The sequence below is a fragment of the Hirundo rustica genome, chromosome 14, assembly GCF_015227805.2.
Source record: "Hirundo rustica isolate bHirRus1 chromosome 14, bHirRus1.pri.v3, whole genome shotgun sequence".
NCBI lineage: Eukaryota > Metazoa > Chordata > Aves > Passeriformes > Hirundinidae > Hirundo > Hirundo rustica.
This window is the reverse complement of record NC_053463.1, coordinates 18,181,963-18,206,013: the sequence shown is the minus strand read 5'-3', so window position 1 is coordinate 18,206,013 and position 24,051 is coordinate 18,181,963. Positions and strand designations below refer to the sequence as shown.

The 24,051-nt window shown below is 42.7% G+C and overlaps 1 protein-coding gene and 1 long non-coding RNA gene across 8 annotated transcripts in view; both read left to right on the top strand.

The window, feature by feature from the left end:
• The first annotated feature begins 2,915 nt into the window (after positions 1-2,915).
• Positions 2,916-15,565, top strand: LOC120759394 (kazal-type serine protease inhibitor domain-containing protein 1-like). Of its 2 annotated transcripts, none has more exons than XM_040078574.1 (4): positions 2,916-3,922; positions 10,850-11,010; positions 11,767-11,911; positions 13,252-15,565. In XM_040078574.1, exons 1-4 carry the CDS (start codon positions 3,466-3,468, stop codon positions 13,395-13,397), a joined length of 909 nt encoding a protein of 302 aa, XP_039934508.1. In that variant the 5' UTR covers positions 2,916-3,465; the 3' UTR covers positions 13,398-15,565. The 2 variants fall into 2 exon arrangements, with proteins under 2 accessions (XP_039934508.1, XP_039934507.1); XM_040078573.2 differs by having other exon boundaries at positions 3,039-3,922; positions 10,829-11,010.
• A 1,581-nt stretch (positions 15,566-17,146) lies between these two features.
• Positions 17,147-24,051, top strand: part of LOC120759224 (uncharacterized) — an 87,496-nt gene continuing 80,591 nt past the window's right edge. For 2 of the 6 annotated variants that reach the window (XR_005703135.2, XR_005703132.2), the window contains exons 1-5: positions 17,147-17,211; positions 21,314-21,371; positions 21,816-21,918; positions 23,067-23,118; positions 23,623-23,746. This is a non-coding gene — a long non-coding RNA (uncharacterized LOC120759224). The remainder of the gene's footprint in view (positions 17,212-21,313; positions 21,372-21,815; positions 21,919-23,066; positions 23,119-23,622; positions 23,747-24,051) is intronic. The other 4 variants (XR_009208316.1, XR_005703133.2, XR_009208317.1 and 1 more) reach the window with 2 other exon arrangements.

Sequence of the window (24,051 nt, the reverse complement as noted above, 5' to 3'; positions counted from 1 at the left end):
AACTGATCATGCCATGTGGAAATATTGGGGGAAAGCCAGGGAAATTTCTGCACAGCCAGTGCAGCCCTTCCTGCTGAGACCAGGGCACATGAATGCTGCTCCACCTCCCTGTTCAGGACATAATTCTCCAAGGTGTCATTTCCCAGACGATGGCAGCTGGCTCCCCATACTGCTGCCTCCTGCCCTCACTGGGCTGTGAGCCTCCTGTGCCCTCGCCCTGCAGGCAACACCTGGGGGCTGCTGACTGAAAGATCAACGCTGCTTGTCCTGCAGCTCCAGCAGTGAGTGACATTCATCCACTGCTGCTTTTGTTTCCTTCTGGGAGACATTTAGGGTTAATTCAAGGTTTGTGCTGAAAATCAATTTTTCCCTACCAAAGCAAGCTTCAGGGATTAGGGACATCCTGAAATAATGAATATTTCATTCCAGAAGCAGATGGGACTATGCCTTTAATGTGACTCTTCAAACCCGGCTGTGCATCCTGCTCTCTCTCCCTCCCCCTCCTCTGCTCTGACTGCCACACATCCATCCAGTGCGGGGAGTTCTCCTCAGCTTGTCATAGCTGGCTCGATAATGAAAGACATTCAGAGGATTACCAGACCATTTCTCCATGTCATACCACAGTCTTTTAACCTCAATTTGTTCCATATGATCTCAAGAATCTCTGACCAAGTAACCCTCAGCTGCAGATCATCCACCAGGTGGCAGCTGTTTAAACAAGACTGCAGGCACTTCCAGTTCTTAATTTAAAGACTGAACTCACCAAGAACTCATTTTAGAATTACATGAGTCAGGTAAATGCCAAAAATGCTTTCTAGGATATCTATGATGGATTTCCTCTGTGCCAGCTCACAGGAGGTACTTCCATGCAATACACTCACTGTTTTACAGCTTGAAGATCCCAGGCTTCCTGAGATATGCCAGATAAAGCTCACCCTGGTAAGGGTGAGCAGGGGTGGTGCTGGCCTGCAGCCCCTTCCTGCTTTGGCTCAACTTCGCACACATGGCTTCATCCCTATAAAGATTCCTTCATATATGCCTTAGCCAATCCTTGTCCTATAGGTACTCATCTCCTACAGCTATACAGACAATGAAATAGACTGTGATGAGTAGACCCTATAATGCAAAACTAGATGTCCAATTAGAACTTGATAAAGAAATGTGAAATAAAACACATCAAACAGGACGAAAGACTCAATTTCCCGTTAAATTAAGTGGTTAGAGGGTGTTTTTGACTCTCAATGTTAAAGCATCAATTACACACATGATTTACTTGTTTACAGTCTGATTCAGAGTTCAAAGCAAAAACTTGCACCTACAGAATATGAATTTATCCTAGTGATCAGAGGAAAAAAAAAAAAACAGTGTCCTGCAGGTGTCTCCAGGCTGGCTTTGAGAAGCATTATCAGTATAGGCTGAGGGAAATTGCACTTTGTGCAGTTTGGGAGAAGTACATTATTTTGAAGCAGCCTGCTACTTAACTCAAAGGAAGAGGTAATCTAAAATGGTGCAGAAGATATGGAGCTGAATTTGGGAAAAGCCGTGGAAATATTTGGAATGAAAAGTAAACGTATGACCTCAAAAGATTTGCCTTTGTGAATACAGCCAAAGGATGCAAGGCTGGTACAACAAAATGCATCCTTCACTGAGCTTATACAAGCAGCTACACACCATGAACAAAAGAAGAGGAGGAAAAGCTGCTTGTGGAAGATTTAAGGAAAAGTAGGCACGAGCATATCTTTTATTTCAGTATGTTGACAGTATCTTAGTTTTATGTGTTTATCTTCAAACTGTGATACATGTATGGTTATTTTAAGCTAACACCCAGAGATATTTACTTTGTAGGCAGTGGTGATCCTTTATCCATGGCATTATGTTTGCAGGGCTGCAGGTCCGTGATGCCTTGCTTCCACCTCAACAGCAGGAAAGATAGATTGCTGGTGAGCTGCACGTGGTTTGAACAATAGTAAAAGCAGCCTGTGGGCCAGCGATACAAAATCTCAGCAGCAGGGCAAGGGAAGGGAGATCACAGAATCACTAGGTAGGAAAAGACCTTCAAGCCCATCATCAAGCCCAACCCAACCCTAACGCCTCAACTAAACCCTGGCACCGAGTGCCACATCCAGTCCTTCTTTAAACATGTCCAGGGATGGTGACTCCACCATCTCCCCGGGCAGACCATTCCAGTACTTTATCATCCTTTCAGTAAAAAACTTTTTCCTAATATCCAACCTGTACTTCCCTTGGCACAGCTTGAGACTGTGTCCTCTCATTCTATCAGTTGCTGCCTGGAGAAAGAGGCCAACCCCCACCTGATGCAACCACCCTTCAGGAAGTTGTAGAGAGTGATAGTTGTAGAGAGATTTCTCTCAGGAAATAGGGAGCATGTCTAAACCCTAAGGTGGAGAAAAAACAGTGCAACACCAGGTGAGAAATCACCCTGCAAAGCCATATCCCTGAACTGGCAGCCATACATGCAAAGAAAATGCATGAAAAAAAAATCTGTGTAACCTTTCCTCTTCCTTCATAACCTGCAGTATAAGCACATCTTAAGACACTGAGGCAGAGAAGTGCTTTGAAAAAATGAGCACACCATCTAATATTTCAGCAGAATCTCCTTCTGAAGCTGTAGAACTTTGCTCATGTTTGCCTGTGTTCTAAACCTTTTCACATTGTTCTTAGAGCCAAACATGGACCACATTATTTTGTGTTGCGAAGCACAGACACTCATAAACACCGAAAGGAAAATATATGGAGACACAATAGGTCCTTTAATGGTTACAGGACTATTTCACGTTAAACCTGAGAGTTTAAAGTCAATTCCAGCTGTCATGGATTGCCTCTTGCTTGTATAGAGCCTGTAAATAAAGTGTTAATTCAGACCCCCTAGCTGTGATCAGGAATGGATCACATTTGATGTTGCACCAAGCCCTAGTCTCTAGAGCACTGGCCTTTGGGGTGTTAATTTGTACACATATTTATCTTTTTATGATGGTCTATTTCACCTGATGGAGGGGAGGGGCACTCATAGCAGTGACTTTTTTCATTTTACACTCCTTTACCCTGTTCTCCTTTCTACAACAGCTGCAATGTAATGTTTCAGTAGAGCAAGGCTTTGCAAATTTGGCTCAATAAGACACAGAGCAAAAAGCTTTTCAGAGAGCTTCAACTCAGCTGTCAGAAGGGGCAGTTTGGTCTCTGTGCAAGCAGTACTCACATTCCAAACTGCATTAGAGAAAAGCTGCTGGAGTTTTATGCATTTTTATTATCAGTTCCAGATTAGGAATCTGATACTAATTTTTTCTTAAATTTTGTGTTTTGAGTACAGCTTATATTCTAAAACAAAACCAGGATTGTGATGTTTTTCTCTCACTAGCTTGCTCTTTTTTTTTGGTTTGCTTTTTTGTCCTCTCCCTGGCTTTATTCCAAAGACCTTTTTTTTCTGCTTTTTGTTACACTCTTGAGATGAAGCACTGCATGGTTACAGCAGTGCTGGTAGCACTGGTACAGGTTTCACAGAGTTTCCCTGCCTTGTACCACCGAGGCTGGTGGAGGCTGCTAAGAGAAGGAGATAGCTGTGGAAAATGTGATTTGGCACTCTGCTCTGAGCCCAAGGACTGTCCGGCCGGGACTGTGCTGGATCGCTGTGGCTGCTGTCCTGAATGTGGGAACGTGGAAGGTCAGACCTGCGACTTGGACCAGGGCAATCATTTTTATGGGCAGTGTGGAGATCACCTCGAGTGCAGGTTGGATGCTGATGAAGCAAGGTTTGGGGAAGTCCCTGAACCCCAGTGTGTGTGCAAATCTCAAGAGAGCATCTGTGGACCTGATGGGAAAACCTACGAAAACATCTGTCAATTCAACAAGGCTTATGCTGCAAAAAGAAACATCAGCATGAAACATAAAGGGCCATGTGAATCAGGTAATGTGTACAGAGGCACTTAAAACAAAAAAAAAAGAGCTCATTCTTATCTTCAGAGGTGTTACTAGCTACTTTAGCCTAACTTCATTAAACTAATATTGTGGTTTTGTTACAATTATCATTATTCTGTTATAATACTACTTTGTGTTTCAGCATCTGGTACAGACATCTTGGTCTGTTATAAACCTCTATATTAGACTAGTCGATTAAATCTCATGGTGACTAATAAGACATCAATCTACAACCTGGGTCTGTTCTGAATAATCAGAGTAGGAATTTTTTTTTACAGAAGTTGTATGTGTAGTTGGGAATCGGTAAACAGATGGGATAGTCTGGGAGGAATGGGCAAATGATTGTTATTGTAACATGACTGACCTATTTTTAAAGTGATGAAGTAAAGTGGATCTCATTGATATATATATACACATACATATATATATATGCTGTGTATACATACACACACACAAGTACATGTATGCATGTGTGTATGTATGTGTACCTGTGTGTATCCACCTGTGAGGATACATGGTAAGCAGTGAAGCAGAGGCAATAGAAGAAGATAGGGTTTAATTAACAGCTCTGTTCTTTTTACCAAAAAGGTCCAAAATAATCCGATTCAGAATCATCGTAAAATCTAGCTAACCCATGAAAGAGAAATCCAAAGACTAGAACCGAATCAAGCTGAAACAATTTCCCTAAAGGACTCTTAAAGTGCATAGTGGTCTCTGATGATTGCTAATTGAAGGATTCTTAAGTGGGCATAGAGGGGTCTCCTACTCCCTGCTCATATGCTGTTCCCATTCTTTGCATTACTGCAAGTCATTACTCCTGGGCATTTTTCACTTAAGACACGACTATAAAATGAAATTGTGAAGAGGCTTTTGTTGGTTTCTAAATGAGAAATTACAGTGACTTTTTAAGTTAATCAAATATTTTCCCAAATGAAGTAAGTAAAAGAGGTCTGTGGGTCACAAATGGGTCACAGTTCTGGGAATCTAAAATTGCAGCTCTGGCAAAGGACTACATATGGGAGTAACTCAGGTATATTTTACCCATTCCTCTCTAGCACTCTTAGATTGTGTGCTGTGGTTTTATCTTGAATGAACAAGGGATATTGAACACTTAGAAAGAGTGATGAACAGCTAGTATCAGGCTTCTTTCCTCTTTCTCTAGCTGCAAGAGGAAGATGCATTAAGAGAATCCTTCATTTGCTATCAGGGTATTAAGCTGGGAAATGAAGCTTGTCAGGAAAGGGACATTCACACCAGCCTGCAGTACAACTGCAGGCCTGTTAACTTGGGAAGGAGTCCTTGTTTGGGATTAAGTAGAAGTAGTTCTTGTGACATAACAACCCCAGAAGATTTCTGCCAGAAATGCCACTTCCTTAGGGAATGCCGGTAACTTTGCAGCAGCGGCAACTGCTCAGGCACACACTGCTTAAAGCAGTGGTCCCTCTAACTAATTTAGCAGAACTAGCCACATACAAAAGGCTTTTTAATTTGGAAGTACTACCACTTACAATTGCTGGTGTCATCCAGCAGCTCCCTGTCGCCCCAGAGGCGCATGGCACTGCTGCTCTGCATGCAGGCATCACCACCAGCTCTTTCCCACTGCTTCCCTGGCTCCCCAGAAAAGCTGGAGCCTCTCTCCAGGAATGCAGAGAATTATTCTAACCGCTCAGCTTATTGAATTGCACAGGAGCTTACAGACAGCTGTGTCGTTGCTGTGCAGAGTTTAGTTAAGAAGGAGGTTGTGGAGGAGGAAAGGGCCCAGCTGGAGCGTGCCTGAGCTAGGCAGAGCGCTGAAGCTTGGGCAGAGTGCTGAAGCTTGGGCAGGGTGCTGGGCTGGCAGCGACAGGGGTCATAAATGTGCTTCTCTTGTCCCCCAGCTGCCGCTCCCTATGCTGGCCCGGAAGGTTCACCGCCCGGCCGGAGCCCGGGGCTTGGAGGGGCTGCAGAGGGGTTGCAGGGGGCTGTAGAGGGGCTGTAGAGGGGCTGTAGAGGGGCTGTAGAGGGGTTGCAGGGGTGCTGCAGAGGGGTTGCAGGGGGCTGTAGAGGGGATGCAGGGGGGCTGCAGAGGGGCTCGGAGGGGTTGTAGAGGGGCTGCAGGGGGGCTGTAGAGGGGCTCGGAGGGGCTGTAGAGGGGCTGCAGAGGCATTGCAGGGGGCTGTAGAAGGGCTCGGAGGGGCTGCAGGGGGGCTGCAGGGGGCTGCAGAGGGGCTTGAAGGGGTTGCAGGGGGCTGTAGAGGGGCTGTAGAGGGGCTGTAGAGGGGATGCAGGGGGCTGCAGAGGGGCTCAGAGGGGCTGTAGAGGGCATGCAGGGGGCTGCAGAGGGGCTGCAGAGGGGATTCAGGGGGGCTGCAGAGGGTCTCGAAGGGGTTGCAGGGGGCTGCAGAGGGGATGCAGGGGGCTGCAGAGGGGCTCAGAGGGGCTGTAGAGGGGATGCAGGGGGCTGCAGAGGCGCTCAGGGGGGCTGTAGAGGGGATGTAGGGGGCTGCAGAGGGGCTCGGAGGGGCTGTAGAGGGGATGCAGGGGGCTGCAGAGGGGCTCGGAGGGGCTGCAGCACGCCCAGCAGGGCTCGGAGGGGCCGCCCCGGCTGTCCCGGGAGCCCCCAGCCCAGCCCAGGCCGGGCCGGGCAGGGGGCACCGCGCTCCTCCCCGGCTGCTCCAGGGGCAACCGGTGACAAAAGGCAGCAGGACCCTGGCTCTGAGAGCAGCAAACGCTGCAGCACGAGCTGTCCTGATTGCAGTTTGCATGCGAAACAAACACTGAGCACTGTGGGGTTTTGGTACCAAGCTATAAATAAAACCTTCACTCAGCTCAAAATACTTTGTTTTGTTTTTCTCTCTTTCAAAGCATCTGCTGTTTCCTCTTGATGCCAAATGGATTAATTATATACAGCAACCCATGAATAAACAAATAACAATAAACTCCTTTCATCAGAGGAGTACAGCATTTCATCTTTCTTCTCTTGCCAGAAAAAGGAAAAGGCTTAGCTCGCTAAAGAAACGTGGAAAAATCCTTTCTTTTCCTGAAAGCTAGTTTTGATCAGTTTATCTAACAATTTACCAGGTACAATTTACTAAGTACGTTGATTATATACAGATTTTCCACACTTAAACCATCCCCATTCACATTCAAAGAATCCTTGTTTATAATTTAATGAACTAACAGAACAATCTAACAGTGGTTCTTTTTATATTTAGCTGTGTCACATGATTTATTTTAAATGTAAATTTTAGAGTAAAAACAAATAAACAAGCCACAAAAATTTCTACCACTTCCATCTAATCAGACATGGATTAGCAAAAAATTATAATATACAATATGAGAAAAAATCCTATTAATTATGCAATTTATTGGTCTGGAGTGATATAGGGTTGATTGTGAAAGGTAAAACAGTATTTTGACTTTTCTTGGCTTCTGGTTTATGTCTTCTATAACACAGAGGGATAATTCATGACTGACTGGGACTGTAAAAGGAAAGAAGCAGCTCCTGCCCATTCAGCTCTGGATGCCAGGACATCAGAACTCTTTCCATAGCTATCAACAAAAACTTATCTACTCCAGGAATTAAAATGACAGGTTATCATAAGACTACAGCTCTGTTTCTGATCTGTTATGCAATCAAAGTACACACAGTTATGCATGGGAGAATTTTTTAGAACAAAAAACCTGAAACACTCAAAAAATAAAATTATAAACTTCTGTTTAAATTGTAGTACATTACTTCAATTTTCTTCCACAAAATGCAAAATTATGTTGTAGGCTGTAATATTTTATTTCTGAAGGCACTTCAAGTTTGGGTGGACAGTGAAAGTACTGGTGGTGTGCTGAGATTCAGAAAGGGCAGTTTGGTTAGATCAGAACTGCTGCTTGCTGTGAGTTTGGTCTCAGGTGATGCTCAGCTGAGGACTGGGACCAGGGCCAGACATTTCCCAGCTATCTGCTGTATTCTCCTCACAGTTACTGGCAAGAGGGTTATTCCCAGTATGGAATTATCCTGGTGCATGGTATGCAGTGCTGGACAGCCGTAATGTGGATTTATAATTCAGACCTTGGTGTCCTTCAGACTGCAGACGTGTTCCCATGGGTGGCTGAGCCACGGCTGGGGACAATGACATGGGCAGGACCCAGTCCTTGGCCGCACATCAGTGTTGGCAGGGGATCCACAGGACACCTGAATTAGCAGCACGTAGTGCTTTCACGTTCACTAAATGTTGGTCTTGGTACTTACTCTTTTTGTGGGAGAGAGACTAGTAGAAAAACAAAGCAGGCTCAACCTTAAAATTAACAAACAGTTTTATTAATATACACTAAAAGAATAGAAAAAAAGAAAGTTGGAAAAAAAACTAAAATGGAATGAAACTTCAAAAACACTCTTCCCTCCCCTTACAAACTGTTGTTCTTTATGTTCACTCTGTCCCTTTCTTTTCTCTCTCAGAGAAGGGCCATGCTCTGGAAGCTTCATGTTGCTAAGAAAGGGTTAAATATGCCCAGAGTCTTTGTCTCTCCCTCTGTAGCTTGTGGTGTTAGATGTTCAAGGCTGTGCTGGTGAGGGAAGAAGAACGCACAATGAAACATTAGAGATCAGAGCACCTGGGCAGTCTGGAATCACAAAAAGACCAGGCAGGATCATAAATGCCTTCCCAGCCCACCACTCGGTGTAAATCGGGGTGGTCTCAGCTTAAATGGTGCTCATAGCTCTTATCAGGGGCCCAGCAGAGATCTCTCCCTGCTCCAGGGACGTTTGGAGAAAGTAGTTGTTGTAAAGCAGCAATCTCTCCTTCCCCCTCCCACCCGGGAGCCGAAGGAATCCGGCCAGGCCTCAGGCCAGCTCACCCCCAAAAAGGGGGGACCAGCAGGCCCAACTCGATGTTACCTGTCTTCCTCTGGCCAAAGGAAAGAAGGAAAAAAGACCCAGCTACAGGAAATCAAGGGGTTTTATAAGGTACTTCCCAAAGTTGTAGCTGACAATTTTCAGTGGTCAGAACAGATGCCAATATTCCAGCTAACTCTCTGATAGGTCCCTGTCCTTTCTAAAGCAATTCCCAGGTCCTGACCTGGAGAATTATTCTACATCCCTCTATAACTAAAAAACCAAACTGTACTAACCTATGACACAGAGCAACAAAAATACTCACCAAGCAACATCTGCCTATTTGAAAAGTTTTTTACACTGTCTCTCTGTGGGAATAATTTAAAGAACCCCTGTGAGTCAATGTGGACTTTTGGTTTCTTTTGTACATTTTAAGCTTAACTACAGTGGCTGTATCATTAAAAGGAGTGTGGTTTCAATTAATTTTAAGATTTAAAAGTATGTTTTAATATCAGACCCTCTGTGATCTGTTCATAGGCAAAAAATTTCTCATCCAAGATATTCAATTAATGCTGATATGAATAAAGATTTATGAAATAACTGACAGATTCTGAATGTATGGTTCTCATGAAAGAGCAAGCATTTAAGGATTTAAGTTTCCTACTTTGAAAAGCCTTACTTTTGAAGAGTAGCAGGATTGTTTAATGAGGCATTTATAAATGGGAAATTTGATAGTTTTCAGTATAATTTGTTTGAAATTGATTTTAATCAGTATGCATTTAATGTCTTCTGCACAGACATCAATCCTGAAAAAATGACAAATATGTTATAAATTATTGCTTGAAAGCATGGAACAAGTTGTTACAGTTTCAAATGCCAAAGAATAAATGCTGCACCTAGGTATTGATTCAAATTTTGCAAGTAAAATATATTGATTGTTTTATTATTAGTATTTTCTTATTGTTTCAATTTAATATTTTATTATTAATAAAAACTTTAGGTCTCTATTTCCAAACATCTTGGATGTGGGGGGGGAAAAAAAATTAGTACAAGCCAAATCACCCAGAAAATGCATTCCTTTTTGAGCACTTGTCTGGAAATAGATAGAAAACAGGTTTTAGAAGGCAAAACATTTCTTGTTATCGTTACATAGATCGGGGGGGGGGGGGGGGGGGGGGGGGGTGGAAAAAATAGGCAGAGATCTCCAACTCAGGAAATCTTTGACAACAGTAAATCCACTGTTCTGTCTCTGCCACCGGACATGCTCATCCCCTGCGAACACGGGAGATGAGCAGACGCTGACACACGCGGGGGGATGGATGTGCCGGGCGTGGAGGAGTCGGGGATGGCCGTGCGCCCGGTGCCTCCAAACCCCCGCGACGGCTCCCTCTCGTGGCTGCCGTCAGCTTTTGCTCCGGGAAAAGGGAAAAATGAGAATTCCGAGGCAATCAATAAACACTGGAGGGGGCGACAGTACGAGAACATGAGGAAACAAGTAAGTGGAAATGTAACAGGTGTAATAAGCACAACATGAAACCTTACGGAAATAATTGAATTTCAATCCCTTTCATTCCTATCACGAATATTGGATGACATCCATAGCATTTGAGGATAAATGTAAAATGCATTAATGCTGTTGTAACATGTGACGTCCATGGGTAACAGAGAAAAAGCCAGCAATAGCAGCATTTTGGCTTTTAGGTAACCAAAATGTAACACATTCAGAGCTGTCACACAATCAAATCACCCTGTGACTCCTGTGCAGTAGAATTTCCTCTGAAGCCCAGGCTGGGTCCCGGTGGCTCTGCTGTGGGGCCTGAGCCTGGTCCACAATGGCACCTCACAGGGCAAAATTAAGCCCTCAATTTCAGCTCGGCTTCCACAATCATCTGCAAGGGGAAGAACAGACCTGAATAAGCATTTTTAGAAAGCACAGATGCAAGGTTTTCTGAGCTTTAAAGGATGCTTGGAATCGCATAGATCTACACAGGTGAGAGCCCAAAAGCAAACACAGTCTGATGGTATCCTGTGAAGCAGGGATTAATGTTAACAAAACTTTTGTGTTTGTGTTCTTTGTGTCTTCTAAAGCACCCTGTTGGCTCTTTGCAGCTCCTGTTATTTCTATGCCACCTCAGGATGCCCAGAATTACACTGGCAATGATGTCATTTTTGGTTGTGAGGTGTCGGCCTATCCTATGCCACAGCTTGAATGGAAAAAGAAGGGGAATAAAATGTTTCTGCCAGGAGATGATACCCACCTCTCAGTTCAGGTAAAACTTGAATTTACCATTGCATACAGTTTGGGAACAGGAGCAGGGTGGTTAATCTGTGAATTCCTCCTACAGAACACAATAGTGTTGAGGTAAATCGATTCCCAACAGGGGCCCTGTGACTATGCAAAGAACGATGATTTCCCTCAGTGCAGCAAGATAAGCACTCCTGCACATGTAGGACAATCGTCGTCTTCCCTTCTCGTCAGGGCTTCAGCAGTCCCAGCAGAAGGAACAACAGCCAGGGTACCACTTACCCTTCTTTAGGAGGCTTTAATCCAAGCCAGCTGAAACTGTCATGAAGTGTGAAAGTTCCCACGGAATGTCATGCAAATCCATAAAACCTGGCTGCTGAGTGTCAGCTTGGTCAGACCACCTTGGCCCTCACAACTCCCCCAGAGTCACTCCCCATCTCACCCCGAGCTTGAGCACTGGTGGAATGCTTTGAAGAAGCAGCAAGTGGTGCTGGGACAAAGGACAGGGGTAGCATGGGGAAGAGTGGCACCATGAGGAACAGGGATATGAGCGCTGTACAGGGCAGTGAAGGTGAAAGAACAGAGATGGGAAAGCATGAACACAGAGGTGCAGAGCAGCAAGATGTAAAACACAGGGCAGCAAGAACAAGCAGAATCAAAGCATGATGGCTTAAAAAAAGAGCAAAAATTGTAATGATACTTAATCCATACACAATTATTTTGAGAAACATCATGGTGTCTCCTAGCTACTTAATTTCAACCATTTCTTTCCCTCTCAAAGGCAAGAGGTGGGCCTCAGAAGCATGGTGTGACAGGCTGGCTGCAGATTCAAGGCCTCAAAAAATCAGATGAAGGCATTTATATCTGCCACACCAAAAATAAGCATGGTGCAACATATGCCTCTGCAAGATTGAAAGTCATTGATGGTAACTATTTTTTTTTAATTGGGTGTAAAAAATATAAAAATGCATACAAGCAAGGTGCAAGGGATGGGGTTGTTGGAATGCAAATGAAGCATAGGAGAAAACTATCCTAAGCTGCCTACATTTTCACTCTTCTATGTGCTTTTCTTTCACTTTTTCCCCAATGGGTTTATAGAGTAATATTTTGCTGCAAATTATACCAGCTTCCAGAAAACAGGAAGCTGTGGAGGGGAGCCATACAGCTGTGACACATTATTCCTCTGCCCTTATCCCAGAGAAGTCCTTTGATGTTAGCAGGACCCAGAACAACAGCTGGTGTAACTGAGGGAGTCTTTGAATCATGGCAGGTCTGCTTAGCTGTTTACTTTTCATAAAATTAGGCAGGAAACAGTTGTTGTTCCTTAATAAGAGTGGTAGAAAGATGTAAGAAATAGCTTTATTATTGATTTGCATTGGGCCCAGCCCTGCAGAATAATTACCTTCTTCCTCCACAGACAACTGTTTTTCTTGGCAAATTCACAATAAAGATGCATTGTCATATTTACCTGCTGGTCTAGGGGACTTTGTCACTTGTCCAGTTTCTACAAGTGGCTTTCAAAATTTTATTTTCTCTGGGAATATTTGCAGATGCTCAGCTGCTGCAGAGGACTGGTGTAACAGTTTACTAGTATCAGGAATTAAATGCATTTTCAGCATGTCCTCAGCACAGGAAAGATGAGGAACAGTTAGAGTGGGTCCAGAGGGGGCCACGGAGATGCTCCAAGTGCTGGAGCACCTCTGCTCTAGAGACAGACAGAGCAAGCTACTGGTAATAAGCCTGGGGAAGAGAAGCCCTTCCAATCCCTAAAGGGGGAGTTCTAGAAGGAGGGAGAGGAACTTTTTTATACAGGCAGATAGTGGTTGAACAAGAGAGAATAGTTTTAAACTAAAATAGGAGAGATTTAGATCAGATGTTAGGATGAAATTCTTTACTCAGAGCATGGTGAAATGCTGACACAGGTTTTCCAAGAAGCTGTGGCTGCACCATCCTTGAAGTGTCCAAGGCCAGGCTGGATGGAGCTCAGAGCAACCTGGAATAGTGGAAGTGTCTCTGCCCATGGCAGGAGGTAGAACAAGATGTGCTCTAAGATCCATTTCAAATCAATCTATTCGGGGATTCCATGATTCCATATAGAAATTTACTCATGACCTCCAGTAGTATGAGCTCAAGCCATCAGCCAAAACCCCTGTCCTTTTCACAGACAGCAAGGATTGAGAAACTCTGAGCTTGCTGTACAAATCGAGACCCATGCTTTCCTCTGTGTTCCTATCTTCAACTAATTTAAACTAATTACATCTTGCAGACCCATCTCCTGCATTTGCATTTACTGCTGGCAGTAGAAGTGCAAGCTACAGCATTGAATACGAGGAGTATTATGACAATTCTGATGAGGAAGATGATGAAGAATATGAATCCGGGAACTACAATAATGAAAACAACACTGAATAATAATTTTATACATCTGTTGTCCAAATCCTTTCGCACTGTTATATTTACCAGTAGTATCTCTTCTGTAAATGGCTCCTCTCATAACACACGTACTAACTTGTGTATCCACCTTCCTGAAATGCAGCTTTGGATGAAGTGTATCATGCTACTCAACAGAAATAAGAACAGATGTAACACCATATATTTAGACTATTAAATAACATCCTTCACAATGCACCTTTCTACTAAGTATGCCAAAGGGATCCAATTTTATATTAATTTAAAAATTATCTTATAATTTCTTTCACACGTTCTAATTTGTCTAGCAAAAATGCCAATAGCTAAACAAAATTTTTACTTTGTATCAATTTTCTTTCTTTTTTTTTTTTTTTTCTTTCCCTGTGAAGTACTTACTAAGAAATATCAAGAGATTGTTCACATGGCAACAAGCCTAAGTATGGAGGTTGCAAAACAGTCTTTAATCTTCTTAGTTCATGTTTTCTCATAAGTTTCAGTAGGATTTTTCTTCTCATTTGAAATTTTCCATGTGTCATCAAAGGCATCTGTTTTTTGCAGGATGATTTTGGTTATTGTTAATAGATACATGAAGCAATCATGGCCTAAAGCCAGTAAGTGCTGTTTTACTGTCAATACTCAAACACAGCCAAAAAAGATTCTTTGTGCATTCAAACCTATGAGCACAGGTCTCCTTTGGGAGCCCAAACCTTTGGGCTCCTTCTTGTAGCAGCTGCTGCATTGCACCCCACAGCAGTGGCTCCCTTCCTGCAGCCTGGGAGCAGTTCAGGGTTCGGGATCATGGTATTCCCCCTGTACAGGATGCTGATTGGTGGGCATTCCTGCAGTTTGGAGGCAGTAGCTCTGTAGCTCCCCTTCAAACACACAGGGATTGCACTCCAGAGTCAGGATGTGCCCTTTGGCTGTGAACAGGGTGCCCTATCCCCGAGCCATCAGCATTGCCAGGCTGCTGGAAGTGCAACAAACCACAGGAACACACGAACATTGTTCCAACTGATCCATGAACCAGGCAGCAAAGGAGATGGAGTCAAAACCACAGCACTTCCAAGGGCTTAGTGAGCACCCTGAGAAATTTCTCCAATGGCTTTTGTTAACTAATCACATGAAGGCTGGCTCTGAGTTAATGGGTAATGGAAAACACCAACCCTGCACTTACACCTCTGGTTCCCACTGGCTGAGGGCAGATGAGCAGCAGTAAATTACTGAACACATTCAGGACTAAAGAAGCAGGAGCTCAGGCATCTGCAGGGAAAACCCTGGTATGTGCAGGTTCCTTGGGTCGAGGCACAGCCCTGCACAGTGATCCCTGCACACACTGAGGTGACCACCAGCCGGATTCATGGTGACAAGGAGGCTTTAGGGGCACTGTACACACACACTGCATAGGATTTTTAATGCATATACACTGCCTCAAAAATTCTTCTTTTAATGTGCTTTTATTTTATGTTATTTTATTTTTCTTTCAGAAAGATTTTTCACTTTACAATTCTTTAAGAAATTTGCTATAGACTGTGTTTGCCTAGAGGTATTATTGACCTCTGTCCAGCAAACAGGGAAAGAGTAATTTATTGCATTTCAGGCTTCATGGGACATTGTCAGCTTATGAGAAGAAACTGTGTCATTGTGTTATTGAAAAAGACTAATTTGTTTTAATTAGAAATAAGAAGTGGCTTCATATTTAACTACTGATTTTGTTTTTATGGACTCTTCTTGGTCTTCTTAGTGATATGTTAATAACTTTTTTTGCTTATCCACTATATATTAACTTAAACATAACATTATCTGATAGAAATTACTGTTTAGTTTTTATGAAACTATTTAATATGCAGACATATACTCAAGATCAATTGTGGTCTGCATTGCAAATTAATGGATTAGATTACTAAAGTAATCACTAAATGGTGGCAATATATATTGGTATAGTATAGTATGTGGCACAGAAAATAATCTTGAAATCATTTGCCATAGAAAGAAATTAAAATTCTTCAGAGCCTTTTGCTGTTGTTAATGGAAAATGAAAAACAGAAAGAAAAGAATGTTTGAATGAGAAAATGTGCAGCAGAACTCTAGCAAACACCGGTCTGCAAGTGTTTGGTCTATTTAAGCAAAGCTAACTGTCCCTGAACAAGGAATTTTAAATTAAATATATCGCATTTCTCTCTCTATGTATTTTTATATGTATTTAATAAGTTCTTGTAAATTATCAGCTATTCCTTTCAGTAAGAAAATTGCATTTCAGGAAAAATCCCAGTGTGATGCAAAAAAAAAAAGGAACACTGATACCTTGAAAACTTCCTAGTTTCTTCTTTGTGGGAGGGGACACAAATGGCTGGTTTTGTTTATATGCTTTAATCAAGTAATTTAGCATTAAATTTAAAGCAGCATGGAAAAGGTTCAGTCCTCTCTAAGCAGTACACTGGAATGGATCTCATTGTGAATGTACTGTCTGTAGCAACAGATCTGTTTACATAACCCAACGGAACAGCAAGTTCAAGAAGTGAGGTTTATTCAATCCAGTAGGAAATTAGTATGGCATGAGCTGAAAACAAAGTATTAGTCCTGTATTTTGCAAGGCAGACCTAAAGCCTTCTTTAATTGAGCTTCCACAGAAGACTGTTAGTTACATGCAAGTCTGAACTTCATGGCACAGCTTCCTCCTGTCACACAAGCATCTTCACTGTGTCATTTCCGCCTCCCTCCTGAAGGTAAAGTAATTGTATAGAAGTTGCTAAAGAAATGACACTGCTTAATGCAGAAGGTTCTTCAGGCAGGGCCCTGACATAGGCTGGGGTACTTTCACAATCTAACATTATTACTTGCTGTGTTCAAATTCTGTCAGCTATTAGTCTAGGAATATGCTAATTCTTTAACTGGAGCAATTTTTTTCCCCTTAAAATAATTAGGATATAGCTTACAGAAATCAGATATAGAAAGTCTGTGTTCCAGAGATTCAAATGATTCAGGTGATGGTTAAAGGGGGTGCCAGGGCTGCCCTGCACAGCTGAGCACAGTGTGGTCTCCCTGCCTGCCCCCTGGAATAGCTTTGTGCTCTCCCCTTCTGTCCGTGCTCAGCCATCCACTCGGGCAGAAGACCCGGGCTAGGGGAACAGACATTTCTGGCCAGGAACAAACACATTACACACAAACTGGCAATTTCTGCTGGCTCATCCTGCTGAAAGCCCAGCTCTCACTCACACTTAGGTACATATGCTATCCACAGACTCTGCTCGTGAACCATTTATTTATTTACTTATTTACCCAATTTCCATAATTTTGCTTCAGACAAATAATTAATGAAGTTATTTTCTATAAAATCACATAGTTCAGTGATTTAACTGTGATAGTTTATGTACGAAGAAACCACTCTTCCTACCCTGATTAATTGACATAATAATTATTTCTCGACCTCACTGCTTAAGATTCATCCAGCAAATACACCCAGTCCATGTTTTCCTTCCAGGTCTAAAGCAATTTCCATTTCCAGAGACATCCTACCGGTGCGGGTCCTTCTTCGGGGCTACTGGGCTTCACATGGGAATCTTTGCTATGCGGGCAATAACGCACCAGGGAAACATTAACAATTTTACATCAACTGCTCGGGCCCATTATGATTGCGAGGCGGCCGCCGCGCTGCTCCGGGCGGAGCTGGCAGCGCCCGTGTCCTCACCGCCCCCGCGCCGCCTCCGCCCGTCCCTGGTCCGCCCCGCCCGGCCAGCGCAGCCCGCAGCCCCGGCCGGCCCCGGCGCTGCGGCTTCCCCCGCAGGGGCCGCCCGCTCGGAAGGATGCGCCGCGCCTCCAGGTGGGTGCGCCCGGCGGGACCTCGGCCGGCCGCTGCGACGCGCCGGGCGGTGCGGGGCCGTGGCCGCCGCGGGGCCGGGCCGGACCTCGGGGCAGGAGGAGGATGGGCGGTGCTGAGGTCCGCGGTGCGGGGCGGGGGCCGTGGGATGCGCGGGGCCGGCGGGGCGCAGGGGCCAAAGGTGCCCGGGTGCCGGCCGGCCCAAGGAGCTGCGGCGAGGCCGTGCCGGCGGCCCGGGCTGTGCCGCGCATGGGACACGCGTGGGGCCGGGATGCCGTGCGGGGCCGGTGCTCCCGTGCTCCTATCGCCCTGCTCCCGGTGTTCTGCTCCCGCCACCCAAGCTGGGACCGCGGCGGCTCCACGCCGGGGGAGAGCGGCCGCACCTGCTGCTCCGTGCCGCTGCTCCCCGAAGGCAGCGCTGGGCTCCTGCGCCGCTTCTTCCCCGAAAACCAGAGGCAGCCCCGCTGCAGAACTTGTCCGAGACGAACACCAGCCACTGAAACGGACTCGAACGAGGGGGGAAGGAACCGGTGGCGGGAAAGGGTTTCGGGAGACACCACTGAGGTGTCACGCATGTGTCTGGCATCGCTTGCGGCTTTGCTTCGCTGCTGGCAGCAAGGGTCTGGCAGCGTGAGAGAGGCCATTTTCGGCATTTATTTAAATAGTTCAGTACAAGGCACATAAAAGGACCACTAAATTTTGGGGTTTTTTTCCCCTCAACTGTGACAATTCAGGAGTTATCCCTGTCAAGTTGTTCTTGGGTAGAGCTGGTTGAACTTTTTCAATAGAGTGTTTTCAGTCAGCAAGTGTTGATTAAAATCAAAATGTTTGTGGGAATTTTTCTGTGTCAGCAAAGTTTTAATTAGGAACCTCCCTGGTTTCCTGCCAGTTTGCTTGGCTCCGTGGCTGCCTGCCCTGGTGACCTGCTGCAGAGCTGGGCCACCAGCATTTCTGGTTCTTGGTACTTTTACAGGCTGAGGAGGAGAGATGCCTGGGACTTCGGGGACCTGGAGCAGTGGGACTAGAACTACCCACAGAATTTTGTTCAGCTTCTTCTTGAGTGTTATGAAAAAGTGAGAAGTGTGGGGGGAAAAAAAATTGTATCTAATATTTTCCATTAAGATGTAAATCTGTTTCTTTGAAAAAGTTGCTGTTGTTTGTGATTAAAAAAGCCACTTCCTGTTCATGTCTTCTTCTACTCCCAAATCAGTTAAAGCAGCCAGGATCTGTCTGACTGCTGGACCATCTCTGTTGACACAATTGTTTTCTTAGGAATCACCTTTTAGCCGTTGATAAGGGTTTGAGCGAAGGAGGTGTCTGGATGTAGTTAGAACAGAATTTCTACCACTTCAAAGTCCATTACGCAGTGGGATCATGAAGATTGAATTGAGAACATTCATAGGGACCCTTTCCTATAAAAACTTTAATATAATTGGCTGTGAGAGCTGGTGTTCCGTAGTGAAATAATCAATGCCCACTGTATGGGACCAAAATGAATAATTATTGTTTTACCTGCTAGTGTTCTATGAATTCAAAAACTGCTGTCACGTGTCCTAGAATAATGACTATGTGATGTTCTTTGTGTGACTAAATGTTTACCTCTGTTTAATGTCAATTATTGTACTAACCATAAGAATTCTTTAAAAAGAGTCCGTGGCTCAAGTTTCTATTAGAACTGTTCAGCTCATATTCTTTATAGAAAACTTGTCTTGCTAATGCTAAAATGCTTAATTACAGGAAATTACATTCTGAACCACATAGCTCCTCAACCCAAACTGGCTCTTTTTGTCATCAAGCTCTTATTTAAGCAGTTTCTAAAATTACAGAATTAGGATGGCCTGATGTACTGAAAATCAGCTTGTCTTCAGAGACATTATTGCTGATGTTAAAAAAAAAATAGTTTTGGAGGTAAGGAACAATTGTTCACTTCTGCTTTTTCTTTTGTTTGTTTGTTTGTTTGTACCTCTTCATTTATAGCTATTGGCATGTTATCTTCCTTGGTTTGATACTGGGGTGGAAAAAGTGTGAAACGCATTGCTTGAAACAGATTGTCCCATGGGGAAGGACCAGGGTGGGTTTGCTGCCTTTGTGAGTCTGTGGGGTTTGATGCCTCACAGAATCCATAGTGCTGTCCTGGCTTTTTCTTGGTTTCCTTTTTCAGATCACTCCTTTATAGTGTGGTTGTAAAATAGTAGCCCTTGTTGTCAAGCCATTCTGTTCAATGCCTCCATTTTTTCTTCAGCTCCTCTAGAAACACATTTCTGATACATGATACACCTTCTGTGTGAAGGTTCACCCTTTCTTAATTTCTGATTAGAAAAAGCAATGGGAAAATTTATGCTCTTTCACAATTTACTTGGAGGATGATCCATTATGTGTGAATGTGTTGGTGATCCTGGTAACTCAGCAAGGAAGTACAATGTTAACAGTCTTTTTTATCCTTGCCAGTGAGGTTCTCATTTGCTTTTCAGTCTTACTTTGTTTGTAATACTGATCAAGTTAATGCACTCTTTGAGTTACTTTGGGAATGTCTAATAAAAGATAAGTTGCAATAATCTGTTTATTAAAAACAAACTCAAGTACACTTCTCCACCATTTTGCAGTTATTTTTATGAATGTACTGTTATTGGAGTTTGCATTTATTATTAAAATGATTGCAGCGTGACTCTTCAGTGTGCAGCTCATTAAAAACAGTGATTTAAATACAAAATATAGTTTCTTAAGAGATTTCTTTAGTTAAATTAAAAATTTCTGCAGAAAAGCAAATTAAGCCATAGATCTAGTGAATTAAATTTTATATAAAAATTGAAGAAATAATCCCTAAACAATACTAATATATGTAATAATTAGCATATGGTTTCAAATACATATACTTTAGCATTTCAGATTGAGGTTCATCCAGTGTGAATTTGAGCGTGATTTATCATTGGGAAAGGGATTAGCATTCAGGTCTGCAGGTTTTTTTCCCAGCTCCTTCATAATTCAGCACCCAACATTTCACACCTGGTGAAGGGGAGGGCGCATTTTCCTTTTTTGCCTGCTTGTGTGATCTAAAGAATATCCCAGAAGACTGTTTAAAGAATGTGGAATGTAAAAGACAGAGAGGGCAGCAATGTAACTTTAGCCTGAGAGCTCCCCTAAGCTGTCTCTCCTTGTGCTTTGGTGCAAGTGACAGTACAGAATAGAGGACAGTGAGAATCAGGCCCCTTGGTAAATAGCCAGATTTTTCATTAGTTAAACTCTTGGTAGTCTTCAGAGTTGTAAAAAGGAATGTGAATGCAACAAATAGTGGGAAAATATTGACAAGGATGACTTGGTGTTTCGGACACGGGGGGAGATGGGGCTGCAAACTGCAATTGTAAAAGTACACAAAAACATTCTCCGGATTAAATGGTAAGGCCTAATTGATTTTGAGGCACTTGGTTTTAGTTGTTTTAAGAAGGAGCAGATTTAATTATTCTGTAAAAGCTTTGGCACAGCCGAATGAAGACAGTTAAATTTTATTAGTTAATTGCACAATTCTGCGTTTTATCTCATTTTGAAACATTCCAAGGATCTTAAGCCATGATGATGAGATTGCATCTTCACATGGAATATTGAACACCCCCTGCATCGCATTTTAGACACAAGTTCTCCGTGATGGAATGTATCATTCAGTTCAAAACAATGTTTTGTAAACTACTGTGGAGGGAAGAGACTGGAGTTTTCTGATAGGTAGCATGTACTTTTGAGAGGGCCTTCTGATCTTTTTCATCCTTGCACATAAGCTGTGGTTTGAATTTCATGCAGCTTGCATTTCAAGTGCTAGAATACTGAACCTCTGAGACCTATGAGAAAAGTGCAGGGGTGAATTTCTAGGCTGTAGTTCCTTGGAGTCTGTTTTCAGATGGGTTTTTTAATCTGACAATTCTTAAAATTTATGATGAGAGGGTTTTTTCAGAGATAATTAGGGAGTGTAAAGGTCTAGGTCCATTAGTGTTAATAGCCTAACAATTCATCTTCATTCTAGAAATGTTGGAAAATATTAAATATGGCCTGATTCTAGTAATGTTGGAAAATGGTAACTACAAGGCCTGATGTTTATACAGTCTTTTTTCCCCCATAGGGCATTGTGGATTATTGTGTAACAGGAATGGTTCTCTCAGAACCAGGAAATGGATCTGGTAAGCATGGTTGTTTTTTTCCTTCTGCAAGGGATGTTCATAAAGCCTTTAATGAGAAATATTTCTTAGCCAAGAAGGGATTAAAACACCTTTCTTCTCTGACAAAAATACATATAGACACGGGAAACTCAGGGACTCATCCAGTACTATACACATCAGTTGTCTCTTCACAGTCATCAGAACTCATAAAGCAAAGTGAACAGCCAGTTGTAGGTAAAATAAAAGTCACAATACATCTTAACCTGAGGAAGTGCTCAGACCTGTCCATTCAGAAAGAGAAACAACATTGAAGGAAAAAAATGAGGCAAGTCAGGAACCTGATGAGACCCGCATTTAACGCGGGGCCATAATTTTCATTTCTGATGTCAAATAATTAATCTGCCAAATATCCATCTAGCTTTAGCAAGGAAGGAACATGGTTTTTTCTGTCCTTACTTTTCTTAGGTTGATTATTCAAGACCTTCATCAAAGCCTTGTAAAAGAGCTGCCTCATTTTGTGACACCTCTCTGAGGGACATACTGCTGATTGTGTGCTCTTTTGAAGGAGGTGAGGCTTTTCATTATTGAACATAAATTGCTCACATAATTGCCCCTTAATTTTTCTGACTCGGCAAATTCTGTGCTTAAATGAATTACATAGTAACCAATTAAGCTCCAGTGACCAAAAATGGTTCAAAGACAAAAATTCCATTCTTCTTTCTTCCATGTCTCTCTTGCTGTCTCTCAATTTCTCTGCCATCTCTCTATGTCTTGCCATAAAGGTTGGACTGTCTAAATTCTGAGCTTGTCTTCTTTTTTTATGTTTTTCTTAATTTAATTGTATCTCAGTTTTGCTGGGTCCTGCCATCTCAGCATTTGCTAAAATAATTATTTTATTGAACCAGGAGCAACCAAGAAGTAAGACAAATTCTTGTGGTAAGGCAGCTTCGTCAGATCAGGCCAAGATGTTTTTCTCCTTGAGCAGTTCCGTCATCCTCTCTGTAACGTTTTGGAGCAATTAAGTCTGTAATCTCTCCAGATCCTTGGCAAAAGGGGGTGAAGGGCTTTTATTTGTGCGTTCCACAAGTGTAGATTTTATTACTTGTGAGTTCTGGTTGCTGTTTTCTGCAGTACTTCCTTTACATTAATTATTGTGGGTGAAGAAGTACGGAGGAGCTGCTGGTCAACAACTGGAAATTTAGTCTTATTTTTAGACTAGAGCTTCAAATAAAAAAGGCTCTAGATTTAAAAATGTGCATACTAGAGTCCTCCTTTTGCAGTGAGCTGGAGATTATTGTGAATGACTAATTTCTTGTGGCAAAAATTTTCTTAATCCTTGTGCATGTTTGATTCTGTTCTTTTCCATTCACTAGCTAACATATGAAAAAAGATATGCAGCTTAGAAGTGGAGAAAAAGCTTTACATTTTCTCCTTTGTTTCTTACCTTCCTAATCTACCCTGAGGCTCTCTAGTGTTAGCAATCTTTCACTATGTTTTTATTAAAAGTGAAAGGTTTTAATATACAGGTTTACAGATGAAGTAGCTACTGACTTCTAATCCAGTGACTGTGTATATCAGACCTGACAAAAAGTGGGAATTAATTTTTTTAATTGCTAGGGAATTCGAATTTCAAGGAATAGGTAGCAGAAGACCTTGTGCGGTTAAACAAAGGAATACTCCTTTTAAAAATTAATTAAATTTTCTTGGCTGACACAGACTGAAATTGATTCTTTGAACTCGATCCTGATAATGTGGAGATATTTACCAGGTAAGGATCTCGGTCGGAAATAGCATTGGTTTAGATGTGTTAGGACAGACAGGAGTGGAGGGGGAGTGAGGCTGACACTGCATTATATGGTGCATATGTAAATTTGTTTCTAAGTACAACAGCCTCAGTGTCCAGGGAACCCAAACTACTCTTCTGCACGTGCAATTTGAGACCCCTGTTTCTCAAGTTTATGTTTCTTTCAATATGGAAGGGATGCTCTAAGGAAAAAAAAAAAAAAAAATCAGAGCACTTTTACAAATTCACCACAGTTTAATACACACATCTGAGGAAATTTCAAATGACAAAGTAATTAGAAAAGCATTATGTTGATGTTTATGTTTAATCATGGTCAATTAGTCTAATTAGCATCTAAACAAAACAAAATCTTAGAAGAACCTTAAACCTGGGTAAACAAAAATGGCTGATGAATTCCTAAAGAAATTGGCTGTGACACTACATTTTCATTTGAGAATTCTTCCTGAAATATTTGTTTGTGCCATTAAGAGTTTTCCAGATGATCTCTTTGATGAATGGCCAGTTACCCCAGTACAAAAATGAAGATGTAGGGCTGGCAGTTTTGTGGTTCTTGGATCAGAGTGTGAGAGCCCAGCTTCAGCACAGCTCAAAGGTAAATACTTTTTGTAAACCACACAACATTTGAATTTAGAGTATGCAGAAATGAACCTGCCAATACATCTCACCTATTAAAGCTCTTGAACTCAGCTGAGGGAAAATGACTGTATGGAGAGAGAGAGAACCACTTAATGTGATGTTCATCTTATCAGGCTTCTTACCATTGCTTTGGAGTTTTGGCATGCAAGGAGTTAATATTTTAACAGCTATGCTCATTAAACATTTTTAGGGTACTTTGCATTTCAATTTTTTATTTCAAACATTTAGCTGGGTTCTGCTATATTGTGTTATATTTCACAG